The sequence below is a fragment of the Pieris napi genome, chromosome 18 (genome assembly GCF_905475465.1).
Source record: "Pieris napi chromosome 18, ilPieNapi1.2, whole genome shotgun sequence".
Taxonomy (NCBI): Eukaryota; Metazoa; Arthropoda; class Insecta; order Lepidoptera; family Pieridae; genus Pieris; species Pieris napi.
The window spans coordinates 666944-688103 of NC_062251.1; the positions used below are offsets into that span (position 1 = coordinate 666944).

The 21160-nt window shown below is 34.5% G+C and overlaps 1 protein-coding gene across 2 annotated transcripts in view; it reads right to left on the bottom strand.

Moving 5' to 3' along the window:
* The window catches only part of LOC125058178 (protein slit), a 147412-nt gene that overhangs the window by 18305 nt on the left and 107947 nt on the right, over positions 1-21160 (bottom strand). For both annotated transcript variants that reach the window (XM_047662205.1, XM_047662204.1), the window contains 10 exons: positions 12962-13105; positions 10249-10410; positions 9060-9130; positions 7526-7670; positions 5931-6074; positions 5063-5134; positions 4429-4500; positions 3825-3896; positions 1369-1532; positions 618-774 (listed from right to left, as the gene is read on the bottom strand). In XM_047662205.1, coding sequence (XP_047518161.1) covers positions 618-774; positions 1369-1532; positions 3825-3896; positions 4429-4500; positions 5063-5134; positions 5931-6074; positions 7526-7670; positions 9060-9130; positions 10249-10410; positions 12962-13105 — 1203 coding nt within the window. The remainder of the gene's footprint in view (positions 1-617; positions 775-1368; positions 1533-3824; positions 3897-4428; positions 4501-5062; positions 5135-5930; positions 6075-7525; positions 7671-9059; positions 9131-10248; positions 10411-12961; positions 13106-21160) is intronic.

Below are 21160 nucleotides of genomic sequence, written 5' to 3' on the forward strand. Positions count from 1 at the left end.
AATTAATTTTCATTTAAATTTTTAAGTTTAATATCAATCTTTAATTTTGATAAAATCTAACATAACGTTAATAAATAATAGTCATTGAAAAAGAAAAAGAGTCAGACCCATACATTCATAAGATTTAACGTGGGAGAAAATAAGATATTAAGCATTATACAGTTTATAAACTTTAATATTTTATAGAATATTTTCAAAAAAGTTGTATAAAATCACGATAGTGTAACCCTAGGTAAGAATACCAACAAAAATCCTAAATCGCATACACTGTGGAAACTATTGACAATAGAGCAAAGTGATGTACTACAGTTTTATAGAGGACCTCAATATCTACAAAAAAATGAACACCATATGTCTCACATTAATCTTTTTGCATCTAAAAGTCTATTTCTAGAAAAGCTTTAGGCTATAGAACATCGTGCTACAGGTGAAACAGCAGAGCACAGCTAGTATTTTTTCCTAAAACAATAATTCTAGCAAGATAGATAACATGCTGAATTATCTTTAACATGACATTTATTTATCTTACAGAAATATATTTAAAAAATAATACTATTAAGCCTAACAAATATTTTTGAATATAGCAATACTAGCCTATATACGTATGCCATACTTACAATGTATGCGTGTCCAGTGGCAAGTCCCGAGGTATGTCAGTAAGGGCTGCGCGGGCGCACGACACACGCAAGCCCCGCCCCCAAGCACCCCGAGCACACGCGCATAGAACTGGGCAGGGTGGCTCGTCTCCGCATACTTCGGCGGCATCATCGCCCGCTTTATTAAATAAGTATTGTCTATGGTCATAATATTATCTGTTATAGAAAGTTGTTTAATGTAAATCAATCTAGCATCATGTTATCATTGATTGATATTATCATTTATTGAAGTGATAACTTCTTATGGGAGGATAAACCGCTTCGTTACGTAACGCGTTACAGCATTAGTCTGTCTAGCTTTCATTTCTCTCACGCATACAGCAGCGGTAGACATTTTCTGTTGATAGTGAGCATATAAGCTCAAACTATCACCGATTTTGAAAGTGATTAAAAAAATATGATGAATACAGCAGATGATGATCCTCGGAATGATGAATGAATCACTTCTGGGTGTCCTTAGACACACATTTTTTTAAAGATGTTAAGACCTGATAACTAGATCTATAATCCAAATTTTATTTTTGGACACTAATTTACACAAAAAATTTAAATGCATGTAATTTCCACATGTTAACGTAATAATATCGTTATAGGGCTCAATAGACAAGCGATGTAACCCGCCATTTTGTCATTTAAAACCGCGTCGCGCCTTGTCAATTGTCAAACCGTGACAACTGTCAAGTTAGGCGCGAAGTTCTAGCGTTACACTCACGTTTGCATTTGAAGTTATCCTCTCGAAGTGCGTCGATCCGTTTTCGCGCGAGTCGTTTGGGAGCATCGCATTTCGCGCCCGAGGTCTCGATTGGGTTTCTTCGAAGGTACGTTGCCAACCAGCGAAGACCACATTCACATGAGAACGGATTTCGTCCCAAATGTCTGTAAAGGTAATGTTTTTATACATTAAATTAGAATCGCGCGTCGACATACGATTTATTTAAATAAATAAAGCATTGGCCTTGAAGGTTACACATAATATGCTATATTTGCAGTATTAGACCAGTGCCGATAATTTTTGAAACCAAAAAAAATTACAGTAGGATGAAACCCATTAGAAAAGCAGGGGAATATGATCAAAATGAAAGGAAAAATAAATTACGGTCGATCTGAGGTCGGGAAGGGGTGGGGGGGAAGTTTTAAGGGTAAAAAACGGTTTACCTCGATTTCCGGCAAAACTAAAAGTCCTATCGAAGAAAGTTAAATGGCAAAGTTGTAGGTAATAAAAAGATCTAAAACTTTTGTATTCACACATTTTTCACATAACCTCAAAATTTATGTGAAAAATTCAAAAAACCAACTTTTTGGTTTTTTATTTCTATCTTTTACAAAAATTTATTTTTTTAAACGAAATTTGGTAAAAACTTACCTTATTATGTCCCAAATATACTGTAATTTATTTGATTAAAAATATTTATTTTTTCACCTTATTTTGAATTAATATCGAAAAAACACCCTAATTTTCAATCGAAAATTCTGACGTCAAAATTTCAGCTTTTTTCAAAAAGTTGGTGTGCTTTCAGTTCGTTGAAATCTCTACTTTCCTATGGTAAAAAAAAATATATATATTACCATAGAAAATCTTCTCAGAAAATGCAAAACATCGTATGCAGTAACGCCCAGACCCGTCATACCCTTCCCTACTTCTCTATGAATCTTCTTTAAATTATAATCAGATGCCTATTTATTACTATTTTAAGATAACTTAAATATACCTGAGTGACCTAAAAAAAAAAGTTTAGCCTTTAGATGGACTAAAATTTTCGTATTTCATAGAGAAGTAAGGAAGGGGATGACAGGTCTGGGCGTTACTGCATACGATTTTTTGCGTTTTCTGAGAAGATTTACTATGGTAATATATATATATTTTTTTACCATAGGAAAGTAGAGATTTCAACAAACTGAAAGCACACCAACCCTTTGAAAAAAGCTGAAATTTTGACGTCAGAATTTTCGATTGAAAATTAGGGTGTTTTTTCGATATTAATTCAAAATAAGGCGAACAAATAAATATTTTTAATCAAATAAATTACAGTATATTTAGGACATAATAAGGTAAGTTTTCACCAAATTTCGTTTAAAAAAATAAATTTTTGTAAAAGATAAAAATAAAAAACCAAAAACTTGGTTTTTGAATTTTTCACACCAATTTTGAGGTTATGTGAAAAATGTGTAAATACAAAAGTTTTAGATCTTTTTATTACCTACAACTTTGCCATTTAACTTTCTTCGATAGGACTTGTAGTTTTGCCGGAAATCGAGATAAACCGTTTTTTACCCTTAAAACTCCCCCCCTACCCCTTCCCGACCTCAGATCGACCGTAATTTATTTTTCCTTTCATTTTGATCATATTCCCCAGCCTTTCTAATGGGTTTCATCCTACTGTAATTTTTTTCACTTTTTATTTATTTTGAAGGCTATCTGCACTGGTCTATATATGTTACAAGCTATCTTTTCTAATCCATGACAATTATGGTAAATATTTGAACAAACATCTGGTGTGTTTGTTTCGTCGCTATTCTGCTATTATATTATATATACTCTTTATTAAATTAAAACTTGCCCTCGAACCGGGAATCGAACCCGGTACCCCTCACCTAGCGGCCACTTAATAAGACCGCTAGGCTATGAGGCCCCTTATATGAGTTTTTTATTACTCAAACCTCAACATTTCGCCTATTTACCAATAGATGGCGCGTTACGCTATTGATAATATAGTTAAACGAGCTTACGACATGCGTTTATTGTGTTGTGAAATTTTTTTGTTAAGTAAATTTTATTGTAAGTACATAAATACTTTGCTGTCATTTTCGTAAGATTAATTTGATCATATACATAGGGATGTGACTAGGATGGGAGAAAATCTAATTATTTCTCGTATATCTAACTATACGTAAACTCTTCGACTTCGAAGTCCTTCCTTTTTTACATATGACCACGAGTTTGACGGCTCATTGGTCTAGTGGTTAGTACCCCTGACTGCAAATCCATGGGTCCCGGGTTCGATCCCCGGCTGAGACAAACATCAATGTGATGACCACGAGTTTTTTCTTTCGTGGCACAGATGGCGTTGTTTAAATTTTTTTGATTAAAATGTGAAGTTTGGCTATAATTAAAAAATCCTTTGAAACTTTTTTAATGTAAATAAAGTCTTATTAATAAAAACTACTTACAATGTCTGTATGGAGATAAGAGCGTCGAAACTGCCGTTTGGAATCGAGCGAATGTTATTGTCGTATAGAGATCTGAAAATATATATTATTTGTTAATAATAATAAATAAAATACGTACGTAATTTATATATCGCTTGCTCCTTGGAACTTTGACTACCTAATTTTACTTTCCTTTATAAAATAATCATAAAACGCGACAAATAAAAACAAAGTGTGGTAATAATATATCTCTCTTTCAACAAGGTTCATACATACATATTTCCACGAAGAGCGGTAATAAACTATTACCTTCTAGACATTCGTCAAAATGACCGTAGTAATTTGCGGTTACTGTATTGTCCGTAATTATTATTATGTATATAAACACACTAGCAGCTAAATAAGCTGATGCGCGTGTATTTTGAGATTTGGAGAAACATTCCAATCTATTTTTAATTATATTTAAACAGTGAAACAATCAGTCAAATTAGATAAATTACTGTATATATATTTGTATTTGTAATGTACTTACTATCATAGTAATAAAACCTCTTTTATTTTTCCTGAAAAATAAATTTTGCTTTACGACTTTGTTACTTAGGCAAGTGATAGTTTTTATACTTACAATAATTTCAAACTTTGCAGATCTCTGAATGTGTCCTTACGCACGCAAGATATCTCGTTTGAGTTCAATAACCTGTTGACAGAAATTAAGAATGATTTGACCATATTCATACGTGGAAAGCTAAAAAAATACATAAAATAAAAAGCGAAAAACAAAAGAGATAGATGCCTTACATTACCTTCAAACAGAAGTGGCCATGGGCGGGGCATTTAGCAAGGTACACAGGTAAAAGTTGGACTTTAAAGGCAAAAGGAAAGGACTAAAGGGAAGAAGAAGAAGAGGGCGCCCCAAGAAGGTGGATAGAAGAAATAGAAACGGTAGTAGGAAGCGATTGGAGATTGAGAGGTTCCGATGGTACTGAAGAATTCTAGGAATATACTAGCATTCTAATAATATAATGGTTGCAGCTCCTTAAAAACATTGTGTAGAACAAAAAACTTGGCGATTAAAAAGAGTGGCGGAGAGTTTATTGCCAGTTCTCTTCCGTTCTACGCCCTTAATTTGAGAACTGGCAGTAAATGTAAAATTAAATGCATTTAATGTGTATTTCTTTTTTGACGTTCATACTACGTGACCTATATGAATAATATGTTCAGGGTATGGTTTCCACGCATAGGGAAATGTTGGAACTTACAGCAATTGCAGAGATGTCAAGCCGTGGAAGATCCCTGATGGTAAATCCTTTATTTTATTCCCGTACAGCACTCTGAAAAAGAAAAAAATTCTACGTGTACTAGGTGTACACACGTAAGAAGTGAAACTTCTTTATGATCTTATTTTTCGAAAAATGATATACTATATCCAACTTTACAGAAATTCGTTAAATTAGATAAAGTTTAACAAAAGGCTTTTATTATCATAGACATGAATACAAATATTTCATTTTACCTTATTACTACGAAGATTATTATAGAATTTCATTAATTGTAATAGAATTATTACTATCATTGAAAAACGTGACGATTTGCTACAAAATTTCTCCCATACGTCGATAAAGAAGTTTGACTTGAACAATTCCTCAGAACACATTTTCTTGGGTTGGGCAACTCGAAATTATCATTCTGGCGGTTGGTGACTTTACCAAACGAAGTATTTTCTTTTATATTTATTTATTTAAGTTCAGCATAAATTGCTTTATCTGCAGTTATATGTTACAACCTATCTGTTCTTAAATAAATGACAACTATGGTGATTATAAATTGTACAAAAAAAAAAAATTACACTTTCAATTTTTGTTTTTACTACTGTTTGGCTTATAATCTCCTATCTTGAAGGGAGATGCTGACCAAAAATATCATAATATCAGTCCGAATGCTGTGCATCAATGGGTTGCGGTAAAGGTAGTTGAAAGACTGAAACTCAACGCCATGACATACAATACATGTCGATAAAACAGAGCGAGCGCCAACTAGCGGCCCCGACTGTTTTACCGACGTTTGAACGCATCGTATAAATTTACATGATTTTTTCCGTAATGCGCCATACTGATTTCAAAAACTTACAGTGATGTCAGATGAATAAGTCCATTAAAAGCATCACCAGCGATGTCAGCTATCTTGTTGTTGGAGAGATCGATTCTGGCAACTCGCTTCACAGAAGAAAACGCACCAGCTGGTACTTCTGTCAGCTCATTGTTCTCCAAGCGTCTGAAAGATGAATTCAATTTAATAAACAATGAGAGTATTTGACGACTCATTGGTCTAGTGGTTAGTACCCCTGACTGCGAATCCATGGGTCCCGGGTTCGATCCCCGGCTGAGGCGAACATCGATGTGATGAGCATTTGGTGTTGTTCTTAGGTCTTGTGTGTTTAAATATGTATTTATATGTATATCTATCTATAATATGTATGTATATCCGTTGCCTAGTACCCATAACACAAGCTTCACCAGCTTAGCATGGGACTAGGTCAATTGGTGTGAGTTGTCTTTTAAAAAAAAAAAAAAGTATGGGAACATAAATAATAATAAAAAAGTGCGTGCGTACAAAGTACACATGTCAGAAGTGAAACTTCTTTGGCAAACTAATTTTTAACACTTGTTCATATTTATACAAATCTAAACATTTCCGAGACTTAGACGGAGGAAAAAAGGAAATCTCAGGAATTCAATTGTAATTAAAATATTCAAAGTGTCGAAATATAATACAATTAATATATTTTTTTTAATCAATAAACTTATAGACATAGGTGTTGATGCATAGCGCCTGCACATATTTTAGTAGCAATTACTCTACTACTAACAAAACAAGGCGTATTTGATTTCACCGTTGTTCACGCAAACAACATTTTATACCATTATATACCTTTTTTAGAAATAAATTAAAGCATTTAGAATTAAATTACTAACGAAACACACAAAATAATAATCAAAAAAGATCCGCTTCAGATGCTAATGCATGAGCTGCCGATTGAAGAAAGAGAGAAGGAGCGATCTCAGATTTATATTTCTATCATATCATTAATTCCTAGATATCTGTGTGCCCTTTTTAGTCAAACGCCTCCTCCATATCCTGCCTCTACCTTCACTGTGGCACTATCTGCCATTTACCTGCTGTTTCCCTAATCTGGTATATCCTTCTTAATTAGGTATCTCGTTTGAGTCTGTACCTTGGACACCAATATAGTACTTCAAACGTAAAATGACGGTGAGTTCCAACTGACTGGTTTTTAGATCCAAAATTCAATTTCTGTCACAATTTATTCTTCAACGTGTGCAGATTCCGTACATGAGGTTTTGACGAATAATTAAATGATCCTAAGCCATGGGATTGATTTGCTCCAGTTCAAACAATTTGTATGACTCAAAACTTAGCGATTAAAAAGAGTGGCGGAAAGTTTCTTGCCAGTTTTTGCCCGCTCTACGCCCTTGACTTGCGAACTGGTAGTAAATTTACAATTAATTTAACTTTTTTTTTTGAAGTTCATAAGTGTACTTGTTTACCTATATGAATAAAGATATTCCCTCAGGATTAAAAGCTTGAATACTTGCTTTAACCATTGCCAACATTGCTTTTGGACATCTTTTATGATGAGATGGAAGTTCTTTTACCTCTAACAGATGTTCTTTTCTTAAGAGAACCTGGCCAATGATACTTACATTTCAGTAGCTCTGTGAGGAATATTATCTGGCAGTCGTGTCAGCATCTTCTCTCGACAGTCGACGGTGCCATCGCCCGCGCATCGACACGCAGCAGGACAACGTGCCTCCGAAGAGCATTCCGATGTTATGGCACTGGCTGGACCTTTATAATAATAATAAATCATTTTGGGAAGGAATTGGTACATTCAGATTGTTTAATTATAAAAAAAAAACATGTGGCCCACGGGGACTGCCGCGGTAAAGCTATTGCATAGCATTTTTTATTAACTTATTTTTTTTTATGCAGTATATTTTTTCTTTGATATTAATTCAATCTACCCACTCGACCAGACTCAGACTAACACGCCTATATAGTCTGACTCACTCTAACGCGTCACCGATCTAGTCAGAGAGATGTAAATACGCAGTATGCGTTCTGTCCCACTCTAACGCGTATTGGCCGCAACTATATTACGTCATCGTGTGTTAGGTTTATTTTTGTTACGGAATTTCTTCCTTCGGGACCGCGCTCAAAGCTCGCGATAAAATCTATGCAATAGCTTAAAATCACCATAGAATCGGCCATATAATAATAGGCATGCATTAAGAGTCACTTGATGTTAAGTGATACCACCATAGACTTTAACATTTTAAGAATTACTTAAGATGTCATGTGGAACATGGTTTAATGGTTGCAGCTCCTTACAAACGTTGTGTAAAAAAAACATGGCGATTAAAAAGAGTGGCGGAGAGTTTATTGCCAGTTCTCTTCCGTTCTACGCCCTTGATTTGAGAACTGGCACTAAATGTAAAATTAGAAGCATTAATATGTATTTCTTTACTGACAAGTCATAAGTGTACAATATGTCACCCATATGATACTAAAAAAAAAAGAAGGACCCAAAGAACTAGTTCCGAAATTCTTCAGCTCAGATGCTGGTATTAAACTAATCCCTCTGAATATGTTAAATCTTTATATATATAATTCTTCTGTGAGTGTGTATGTCACTGAATTTCTCCCCAACGACTGGACCGATTTTGATGAAATTTGTGTGTGTTCAAGGGGATCTGGGAATGGTTTAGATTCACAAATCAGCCCGGCAGGTGGCGCTGCAGTCGGTACTTTCATACTTTGCTTTACTAATTGCTTGAAATATCATGCAGGACAACGTCTGTGGGGTCCACTAGTACTATAGTACTATACTAGTACTATGGGACTAGTGCTAGACAGGCTACTTCTAATTAATTTGCGATATTTGTTTTAAAATAAGTGTTGTTTCATAATTTCCTATTTAAAAAATTACCGAGAGTTTTTTACGCCGGCTTTTTCTCTCGGCCTACACCCTCTGTCTTCTTTGCCGATGAGTAGGGATGCCTTCAAATTTAATGACGTGGAATAAGTGATACATGTATCTTATGTTCCATAATAAACATTTTTTTTTTTTTTTATATAATAACGCAACGCCAAGGGATCAAGCTGCTCGGATTGTGACTGGTTGTGGACGATTCGAATCGTTCTTTATTGATATCATAATAATATTTGGTTTCTTACCAGTACAGACAAGTTCGTGAGGTTCTATTTCGCTGAGGAACGCACCACGGAGAGCCGCAGGCGATTGACATCTGGAATACATTTAATTTTTTTTATTAATTTCAAACCACTTCCAATACGACGACTCATTGGTCTAGTGGTTAGTACCCCTGACTGCGAACCCATGGGTCCCGGGTTCGATCCCCGGCTGAGACAAACATCGATGTGATGAGCATTTGGTGTTGTGCTTGGGTCTTGGGTGTTTAAATATGTATTTATATGTCTATCTATCTATAATATGTATGTACGTTGCCTAGTACCCATAACACAAGCTTCACCAGCTTAGCATGGGACTAGGTCAATGGGTGTGAATTGTCTAAAAAAATAATAATAATAAATAATAAAAAATGTTTAAAAAACCACTGGTCTGATTTTTTTGCTACGTCTCTCAGTAACATCATATAAACATATCACGGTTTGTATTTAAAACCGAAATGGCTCGACTGATTTTCGTGAAATTTTGTGTGCATATCATAATGTTAAGGGTAGTCCATCCCTAAATTGTATTTTTTAGATAAATTTTTTGTTTATTTATACAGCATCCAAAAATACATACAATCCTTAATTTTCACCCCTCTACGATCAACCTCTATTATTTATTATAGTCTCTGGCAGAACCAGCGCTGTGGAACTTTCTGCTCCTCAGCATAATGCTGAGCCAGGGCCAATTACAACCACAGCACACACATTACACGCTTAAAATGAACCTTTTTCTTTAAAAAAAAATTGTTTTTTATATTTTGTGTGTGTTTTGTTAGTAATAAATGCTTCCTATAATATACGTGGCAAAACGTTTGCCGGTACAGGGAGCGTTCAAGTATTACGTAACGAGTTTTGGGATTCCTTTTGTAAAACATTACGATGCAGGGCGGGGATTGAATGAGGCGTTATTGTTAATATTAGTTTCGACTTACACCACATAATAGTAACTAAAGAGACACAAGGTGGTCACGAAACATTTGACTATACTTGAGTACAGTACTGTACTAGGGTACTGAAAAACGTTACGGCGAGATACATGGGGGGGGGGGGCAATAATCTCCAAAAATTGCGTTACGTAATACTTGAACGCTCCCACAGCTAGTAAACTATATTAATTTCATTTCCAGCTGTCCGAATCCAGGACTCGTCTTCAACTTTCCAACGTTACCTGGCTCCCACTCCCATGACACCAGCAGCGCGCACCGCTGCACTGAGCCGCGCAACCCGACAGTCACATACAATGGGATTGTCAGCCAATCTCAAAGCGTGCAGACGCGCCACCAGCGCTGCCTCCACTGACAGAGATGTCAGGTTGTTGTTGCTCAACGTCCTGGAATAGAAATCAGAATTTTATTACAAACTAGCTGGCCTGGCGAACATCGTACCGCCTAACAGTCGATTCTTTAATTTTTAAATACTTATTCTGCTATTCGGGACACCGGTCTAGCTAAGATAAAAAAAAGAAAGTTGATAAGACAACAAATACATTATGTCAAAAAATAAAAAATAACCTTCCCGGAACCCCTCCACTAACACTTGAACTTTATGATATGGTATTAAAGTTCAAATTGCCTTTTAATATTATTACGAATATTTTGTATGGGAATATAGAAGTGTTGTTTTTAGACTTTTTCACTCAATGTTTTTTTATTTTTCTCTCCGTAAGAACCATCCTCGTACTTCAAGGAATATTATAAAAAAAGAATCAGACAAATCGGTCAAGCCGTTTTCATGTTATATCGTGACAACGGAAAACGGGTTTCATTTTTATATAAGATATATAGAAAAATAATAGTTTAAAAAAACTAAAAAACACGCTTTTAAAGCTCATCAAACTAAAAAGTTAAAAATAATTCCTAATTTAGGCTGAAAATGGTAATGAACAAAAAATACTGGTATTATTGTGAAAAAGCGTGGGGCGCTCCATATTTTTCGTCTATCGAGCTTTTTAGTTTGATGTGCTTTAAAAGCGTGTTTTTTAGTTTTTTTTAACTATTATTTATTTTTTAGTCAAGTTATTTTTTTTTCATTTTTTTTTCGGATTATTGCATTGTCATCGATCTTTGACAGGTGCGCAAAGTTTGAATTAAATCTGTCCGTTAAAAGTGGGTCAAAATCGAGTCCGAAGGAGTCAGTTACATACATAGATACATACAGGTGAAGCTAATATAAAGCGTGTAAAAACCGCTCAATACACCGCTCTCTCGCCTCCGTCAATGTTCCAGCAATGTTGGAGCCATCGAAAGCGGCCGGATGAATATCGTTGATCCTTTGGAAGATGGGACTGGCTTTGGGGTGCTACTTGTGTGGACACGTTAGGAGCTTACCTTCCTCGAGCAAAAAAGCTGGGGAGGCCGCAGAGCAGACGGAAAATAAGAGTCATCCAACTTCGATTTTGTTCTCTTTGGAGGAGTCTTGCGCCGTGGGGTTCAATTGCACAGCTAATTAAAGATTTAAATTGGCCTAGTTGATAACTTCCATGGACACTATCAAGGCCAGAAGGATCGCGAGTGCGTTATCTGCCTTTTAAGAATTGGTACTTATAGAACAGGGGACAAACCGGGAAGGAAGCTCATCTGATGTTAAGTAATACCACTTATGGACGCTCACTTTGCCAGAGAGCTCGCAAGTGCGTTGTCGGCCTTTTAAGAAGGTACTTAATATAGAACAGGGGGGAAATGAGCAGGAGGCTAACTTGATTTTAAGTAATACCACTCATGGACACTCTTAATGCCAGAAGGATCGCGAGTGCGTTATCTGCCTTTTAGGAATTGGTACTTATAGAACAGGGGACAAACCGGGTAGGAAGCTCATCTGATGTTAAGTAATACCACTTATGGACACTCACTTTGCCAGAGAGCTCGCAAGTACGTTGCCGGCCTTTTAAGAGTTGGTACGCTCTTTTCTTTACCCTCAGTCGTATTGGTTCGGAAATACTTCAGTGGGCAGCTGGTTCCACATAGTGGTAGCAAAAACTTCATAAAACCACTCAGTTGTGGAACGACGGACGTCGAGGTGATACGGATGGTATTTAGTATTCTGCCTTAACGTCCAGTGATGCAACAGCTGCAGGTATTACACCGAACAACTCTGAACACTCTCCTATGGTAAATGTGGTGGAAGATGCAGACAGACCCTAAATCTCTATGCAAGCTATTTATAAAAAAAAATGTGAGCCGTCACGGGACGCCTGGCAGATGTGAAACATCGACATTATTTTGTAAAAGTAATATGCAGAAAAGAACAGATTGTGATAGGAACTAAATATGTCATAATAATAAAATAAAATATTACGACTTTATTTATTGAATAAACATTATTTTCATTAAATACAAATATTTACGAATTTATTTCAAATCCTGACTACTTAATTCGTTTAATCAGTGACTTTGAAATACACACACCGTACACACTACTGCATAGTGCATATAGACTGTATATGTTAACGTAAAATTGTAAACACCGTTAGATTGTAATCTATCTCGCGAGATTATAAACTGTCGAAAGATTGTGAACCTCAGCGTACTGCTTACAATTTAACGTATTATTATTCGGTAGATTGTACTACACTAACTTAGTTATCATTCAAACTTCTTTGGTCAATTACAGATTAATTTTACTTCCCAACAATTTCATATAACTACCGAATAATAATACGTTAAATTGTAAGCAGTAAGCTAAGGTTCACAATCTTTCGACAGTTTATAATCTCGCGAGATAGATTACAATCTTACGGTTTTTACAATTTTACGGTGACATATATATACCATCATATAGAGGGGCAACGCGTCGTCACGGCATGCGTCGCCACGCCACAAATCGGTTTTACGTGCGGCTATAGCTATATCACATCAAAAGGTACTAAGGCATAATAAACTTACAGGTACTGCAGACTTTTGAGGTGTTCCAGCGCCTTGTCGTCGATGCATTTGATCTGGTTCCATCCCAGGTGTAACGACTTAAGTGCTGTAAGACCACGGAAAGTCCGTCGACTGATCGCTGACAGGTCATTACGGCTCAGGTCTCTGAAATACCAGGGTATTATAACTTTAAAGATGTTTCAATTTGATGTCTGGTTCGCCCGCAGCAGGACATTGGAAAGAGAATCTAATAGACTTGGTGAAGGAGAGAGAGAAATGGAGAAGACCCTCGTGAAAACAACTTACAACTAAAAAACAAAGATTTGGTTTGTTAAATTGTATTTGTAGTAGTTGTTGGATATTTAAATGTTTATTAAAATAAGTGCGTGCGTACAAAGTACACATGTCAGAAATGAAAGTTCTTTGTAAATTAATTATTACTAAGGTAAAAGCCGCAATAGATGATCGTGTACCAGTATATGATTAATCCATGTATTTGTATATCTATATTCACACTGTATACGTGCTAATGATAATATAAATAAATAAAAAATCTGCGTTTACTCCACAAGACGTGATGCGACAGAATTGCCATCTAAAGTTCTAATATACTAAACGAATACATCAACCAATAGCGTGTATTTTTCTCGATCCTTACTCTCTCTTAATATTTCTCACTATAGCTTTCTCGCACCTCTCGCTCCATGGAGTGCGTGATGCGACGTTCACTCTATCTCACTCTCTCTCTCAATCGCTCTCCCTTTTCTTCGACAGAAACGCTGCACATCTTCGTGACGCTAATATTATTATTATGGCGTTTCATCCGTCAAAAATTTACCTTTATGCGCCTAAAGAAGTTTCACTTCAATAATAATAATTAATTCCATAAAAATAAATAAAGTCTACGCGTTCTTGTCTCCCAGACTAAGCATTAATGCAACGTAACTGAATAGAGATTTCTCTTTTTTTCTCCTGTTTTGTTATTGTTATGTAAGGTATTATTTTTATTAAATTATCTCCTAAGATACGCAGGGCGAGAGAAGAAACACAAAAACAAAAAACTTGGCGATTAAAAAGAGTGGCGGAGTGTTTATTGCCAGTTCTTCTCTTCCGTTCTACGCCCTTGATTTGAGAAATGCAAATGGAAAATTAGAAGCATTTAATATGTATTTCTTTTTTGACGTTCATAAGTGTACATTGTGTTACCTAAATTAATAAATGATTTTGACTTTGATAAAGTTGAGTCTCAAGAAAGTCTAATTGCTAAATTTTAATTGCTTCTAAGATAAGACAAGCACTTCACGAACGCCTAGGGGCCTTTGTGATGATGATGATGATGAAATTGTTATTACAATAAAATCCCTACTTATATTAATAGAAAGTGCCAGTACAAAAGAATATGAACGACGAATGGGCCAATCAAAGAGCTCCATTTACTTGCGATGATTTGATTGGCTGATGACGGTAGTATGGTCCTGACAAGAAGATTTTAAATGTAATGGTAAAGCTTTGGGGGGCCTCATAGCCTAGCGGTCTTATTAAGTGGCAGCTAGGTGAGGGGTACCGGGTTCGAATCCCGGTTTGAAGGCAAGTTTTAGTTTCATTTAAATTTATTCTCGGCCTTTGGGAGGGTTGTGCGGTACAGGGCGAGTGCCTAAACCGTACATGGAGGACATGGTCAAATTTCTAAGGCAAAAAGCACGAATTATAAAAATCTCATACTTGACGCTGGCTAATTCAAAAACCGTGCCAGAGCCATAAAAAAAATGGTAAAGCAATATTTGCAATGCACGAAAATTGCGGTACATATTTTGATTGCTTTAATGGAAAAAATTATGTCAAATAAAACACTCACATTTAGACAAATATCAAGCATTTTTTATAATTATTTTTGTGTTATAAATAAATGTTATTGACAAGATATTTTGTTTATTAGTAATCATAGCAATCAAATATACATTATTTACAATATTCTTAACCAACTGGTAATAATAATAAATAAAAATTATTAAAAAGAAAATTAAAACAAATTTAAAAAGTTTGGACCCTGTGGTAGCATTTCCTCGCTGTATTGCGATACTTATTCGTTAAGGAAAGCACCAGCTCTGGGGTCACCGGGACTATCTACCAGGCGCCAACTTAACTCTTTAATTACCTGTGCACTTGAACCCCACGGCCCAAGAGTCTCTACTCCAAAGGGAGGAAAGACTCTTATATTTGAGCCTTTTATTATTTTCCTCGTTTTTTATTTTAATAATTATTTGTATTGTAAATAAGAAAAAATATACATATTTATTCTATTTTTAAAAATCAATTCTCGTGTCGCGGTGTTTGTAGTTAAACTCCTCCGAAACAGCTCGACCGATTCTCATGAAATTTTGTGTGCATATTGGGTATGTATGAGAATCGGACTACATCTATTTTTCATCCCCCTAAATGTAAGGTGTTAATGTTTTATTTTTGGATATTTTTTTTATATGATACAGCATTAAAAAATACATACAACCCCTGATTTTCACCCCTCTACGATCAATCCCTATTTTATATTATAAATGATATACATGTCAAAACGACTTTTGCCGGATCAGCTAGTTCAAATATAAAATCTTTGGAAAACACTTGTCGGAGCAGTATTGGTAAAAGTTGGTGTTTCTTCTGTTTCTGAAGATGAGATATAAAACACTTTCAATCTCTCATCATCCTCAGAAGCACTAGGTATCAACGTTCGAAATGGCATGGCAATAAAATTAATAAATATATATATAAAAACGGTAAAAAGATATTTTAATGTACAGATATTACATATTACGCGTTAGTTTCGAACCCGCATCAACTCGCAGCAGTCAAACGGTTGAATAAACTCTTTCATATTTCTAGAATATTCTACGTATTTAATAACTTCTAAATAACACCCTAAGGGAGCTGAGTTCCAAATATCTGCAACTGAATAATTAATAAGACCGCAGGCGTTGTACCCGAACACGAATTTCTGGGGAGAAGGCACTACTAATATTAAAGCGAAAGTTTGTAAGTATGTTTGTTACTCTTTTACATAAAAACGACTGAATGGATTTTATTGAAAATTTACAATAATATAGCTTATACATCAGAATAACACATAAGCTACTTTATAAAGATATTGTCCAAAATATCGAAGTAGGAAAAAATCTACCATCTGCGAGCTATTCTGGCGTGCGCTGCCAAAACCGCTAGAGTTACACATATGTAATGTATGATGTTTTAAATAGTTGTACACAAAATCCCGCCGCAGTATATATCTATTTCTTATGTGTAAGCCATTATAGTCAAAATAGTGAAACATAACTACAATAAAAATTGATAATTTATTTCAAATGAAAAACCATTTGTTATTTTTCATTCTTTTTGGTTAATGTTATTTTGTGTTTTTGTGTGTTTTGTTAGTAATAAATGTTATATCTATATCTTATATTTATTATGCATTTAAAGTATATAGGCCGCATCCATTTTTCATAGTCGCGTTCATCTTTGTCTGAAATCTATTAGGGTACTGCGGTATTAATATTCCAAGACAATTACGCTCATTCCCATTTCACATTCATGTTAAATTATTTCGATTCTAAGTTAGTTCCAACTACATATATATTATATATGTATATTTCAGTGTCATTACAATATTTGAGCCTGTGACAAGAAGGCTTTTGATTTTTTCACAAGTGCACAGCTTAATACTTAATAAGTATCGCAATACACCCACGAAATGCTGCATAAACTTACAATTTTCTATTTTTTAAGCTATTGCATAGATTTTATCGCGGGCTTTGAATGCGGCGACCGAATCAAGAAATTCCGTAACGAAAAAATCCTTGCGCGTTAGAGTGGGACAGAACACATACTGCGCATTCCCATCTCTCTGACGAGATCGGTGACGTAGCGTGAGCGCGGCCGGTGCAACCGGTACGCGTTAGAGTGAGACAGACTATATAGGCGTTTTAGTCTGAGTCTGGTAGAGTGGTAGATTGAAATAATATCAAAGAAAAAACTTGAATTAATATCAAAGAAAAACAAATACTGCATAAAAATGCTATGCAATAGCTTTACCGCGGCAGTCCACGAGTGCCACACGTTTTTTGAAGTTATACTTCTTTAGACGCGTTATGAAAAATTTATGAGAGTGAAATTTTACGTAGCGCGCGCACCGTGACACTAAATTAACAGAATGAAGTTGCCCACGGAAGATGCATTGGACATAATTTAAAAACAAAATTCGAATAATAATAGAATTTATGTTACACTTAGTATAAGAGAATAATAATAAATATTTATTTATTTAATTTTTCAAATGTAAACTGAACTTTATTGACTATAATGACTCCTTTTCCAGTCTTTGATTATTTAATTGTAATTAATTATTTGCATGCAATCAAAAACTATATTTAATATTCGGTTTTACACTCACTAATAAATAGTGTAGGTTTTTGACATCATGTCAAATAGCCGATAAGGGTTCACGAAGCATGTGACACAAATGTCAGAGTCGAACACAAAAGTGTGAATTATTCCTCTTGAGTTCTCCAAAGTATTGTGTTTTGAGAGCGCTATTAGTCTTTGTGCCGCCTTCTTCGAGTGCACGAAATGGCGGTTCTAAAGCTTAGGCCGCACTGTGTAACCGCAAAACCGGTAAAATAGTAAATTTAAATTTACTATACGGTACGGAAATTAATCAATAAAGCGTTTTATAAATTTGAGGAATACTTCAATGATCCTAATCCTTGGGATTGATTTGCTCCAGTTCAAACAATTTGTATGACAATACTTGGCGATTAAAAAGAGTGGCGGAAAGTTTCTTTCCAGTTCTTCTTACCCGCTCTACACCCTTGACTTGCGAACTGGTAGTAAATGTAAATTTACAATTAATTTAACTTGACAATTCAAAAGTGTACTTGCTTACCCACTTGAATAAAGATATTTTGAGTTTGAGTTTGAGTTAAATAGCGTAAAATGTGTTTTATTAAAACCATATCATGGAGATGTAAATGAGAGCCATCAAAAACATTATTTATTAAATAACCAAACTACGCAGTTCTTTGACCGTAAAAAGCGACATAGCGGCCCATCCCGGCCTGTGTGGACATATATTTTTGAAACATTTTGGCATACACTTACAGTAAATGCATACATACATTTATTTAGGTATAAATAACTTGGTCTGATTTTGGTCGGAATTTCTATTAAATTTTAAAATGTTTAAAAGTACTTATTTTTTAGTTAGTTAGCTATAGTAGATATTGATATGTTCTTTAATATTGTGGAACATCTTTTTGTTCTATCATCAATAGTTTTCGCAGCGCATGCGATGAAAGATATTTTATATGCATTTTTACACCTTGGTTAACATTATTGTATTTTTAGTTGGTACCCTTATTTTTTTCTTGCAATTAAAATCCTATATTAATCAGTCATAATGTAGCATTCAAATGGTGAAAGAATTATTAAAATGCGTCCAGTACTTTTTGAGCTAATTCGTTACAAACATATGTACTTGAAATATAAAAATATAAATATTTTCCCCAGATTTAAGTCGGAAAACTAACTACTATTTTACTCTTGTATAAATAATGATTTTTTGCAATTAATGAAAGAAGTGGGTGGCTACATAGATTTATAAAATTACGCGGTTAAAACCCGCAACTGTTCACCCAGTGTGTCCTTAGCATTATTTAACCCACGTTTAAATTTAAGAACCCTTTGATAACTATTTGTTAGGTGAGAAATTAAGGGTGCAATAGTGAGAAAATCTGCCAAATGGTAGAAGTACAAATAGATATTTACATGTTAATGAGAAAAACTTTCATATAGTTTTTAATATATATTTATTAAGAGAAAAATAAATCAGTGGCGCTGCTTTTTTTAGGTCTGGGCCTCAGATTTCTGTATAAATTTTATGATATGTCAATCTAAAAGGCAAGTTGGTGATCAGCCTGTGCCTGACACACTGGAACTATTTTTAAGGCAAGCCGGTTTCCTCACGAATTTTTTCTTCTTTCAGAAAATTAAACATTATATTTATACATCTATTATCATTACGAAAGTTAAGAATATTGTAAGTACTGTATATTTGTGTGCTATATTGTAATTTAATTTGAATATTTAGAATAAATATTCGTTTTAGTCAATTATTCTGATAACACGAGTAGCGATTATGTTTACAAACCTTTAATAAATTACTTTAGTCAATTATTTTCCACTTCTAAAACAATAAAAGCTCAAACAAAACTCATTAGCGTTCCTCGTTTCCGGTAAGATGGCCGCACTTCCGGCGCTCAGTCTACAGGACTTCCGGTCCCTCTTACGGGACTATAATGACGTTCATTTTATTTCTCTTTACGAATTGAGTGTTATTTTAAAATATATGAAATTTTTAAGGTTATTAAATATTGAATATATTTTAATCTCGGCATTTATGACCATTATTTTACATACTATTTTGTTTTGTTTCCTATTGCCTCTCTAGTTACATGTTATTATATACTATTAATGTATTTAATAAATAAATTGGAATCAAAACATTTTTTTTTGCTAATTAATAAACGGCTCAAACATAAGAGTTCCTTTGGAGTAGTCTTGGTAACAAAATCGAAGTTGGAGGAAAGACTCTTATAGGTGAGGTTTTTTTTTTAATGGCTCTGGCACGATTTGTGCATTAGCCAGCGTCAAGTATAGGATTTTTTGTAATTCGTGCTTGTCTTTAGAAATTCGACCGTGTCCTCCATGTACGGTTTAGGCACTCGCCCGGTACCGCACAACCCTCCCAAAGGCCGAGAACAAATTTAAATTAAATTAAAACTTGCCCTCGAACCGGGAATCGAACCCGGTACCCCTCACCTAGCTGCCACTTAATAAGACCGCTAGGCTATGAGGCCCCCAGGTGAGGGTTTTGGCTGAGTAGGTATAAATTAACCTATACTACTCCAAGAGGTTTGTCTAAAATACTTTTTAAAATTAGTGTAATGCTATTAATAACTAGTCTATGTCTGATTATTGAATTACGCCAAATTCGTTTAAATTTTTTTTATAAAGGATATGTTTGACAGTTTTAGAGTAATTCAATCTAGCATCCGAATTAGATCAGTCACTGCAAAGCTTTGCCGATGACAATTGACATCGCTGTCAGTCAACTCCGACATAGAGTTCATTTGACAGGATGGAAAATAGGTGTTTTTGAAAGTATATAAAATATGGCTATAAAAAGTGTTATTGATATAACTTGTAAATCAGTAATTTACCAAAAAATATAAACATATTGATTTTAGTCACGTGACACAAGATCACAGATTAATTGATAGAGACATAGCTTCAATTGCCTAATCCTAAAACGGTGGAGTTTAATTTCGTCATAGTGTTTTTGATCGAAGAATAATAATACATATATGTATTTGTTGAAATTAAAAATGATAATTAAAACAACACCTTGGCGTTTGTTTTCTTGTTCACGGAACGACGCCATCTTGTCTAGAGAAGCGTTTTGGCGGGTAAAATAATAAATGTTTGATTTGAATTTTTACTTAACAGAATTAAAAGCAATTTTAACCTACAAAATAGTGATTAATAAATAATCTGTAATTGTTTTTGAAATCTTGTCAAACAGCTCAACAGTTCTGTATTAGAAAATTGATTTTTTTAAGTAACTTTCAGCAATGAGTCAGTCTGAGAGATTCACTCTTTGGTGAATTGTTGGAAATAACTGTTTAAAAAACGTATTCTTATAATAATAATATACAATACAAATTACATAATAAAAATCGTTACTACATAATATATATATTATATATGGCCATTAATCTTTCCTTTATTGCGTAATTAATAATTAAGTCAGTTAAAATATTGAATTGCGCCCGCCATTTTGTGGCATTCCACAAGATGGCGTTTGAGCTCTTAGCGAAATTGCCCTAATTAATTGGCTCTAAAATTTCGTGTGAGAGTATTATAATTATATTACACCAGGGTATTATTTCATAAGAGAGCTCTCAGGTTTATGCCATGACCTGTATTCCGTTTCGTATTTGATGACACAATATTGCCTTGAGAACTGTCAGATGTCAAACTTCAAATGCCAAAGTTGGTTTGATTTACAATTGGCGGTACGAAGTGCTCGTTGTGTTTATTATAATTATTAAAATGTAAATTTAATTAGAGTTTTCTTGTATATAAACCATTAGCATTATTTATCGTCACACTAAA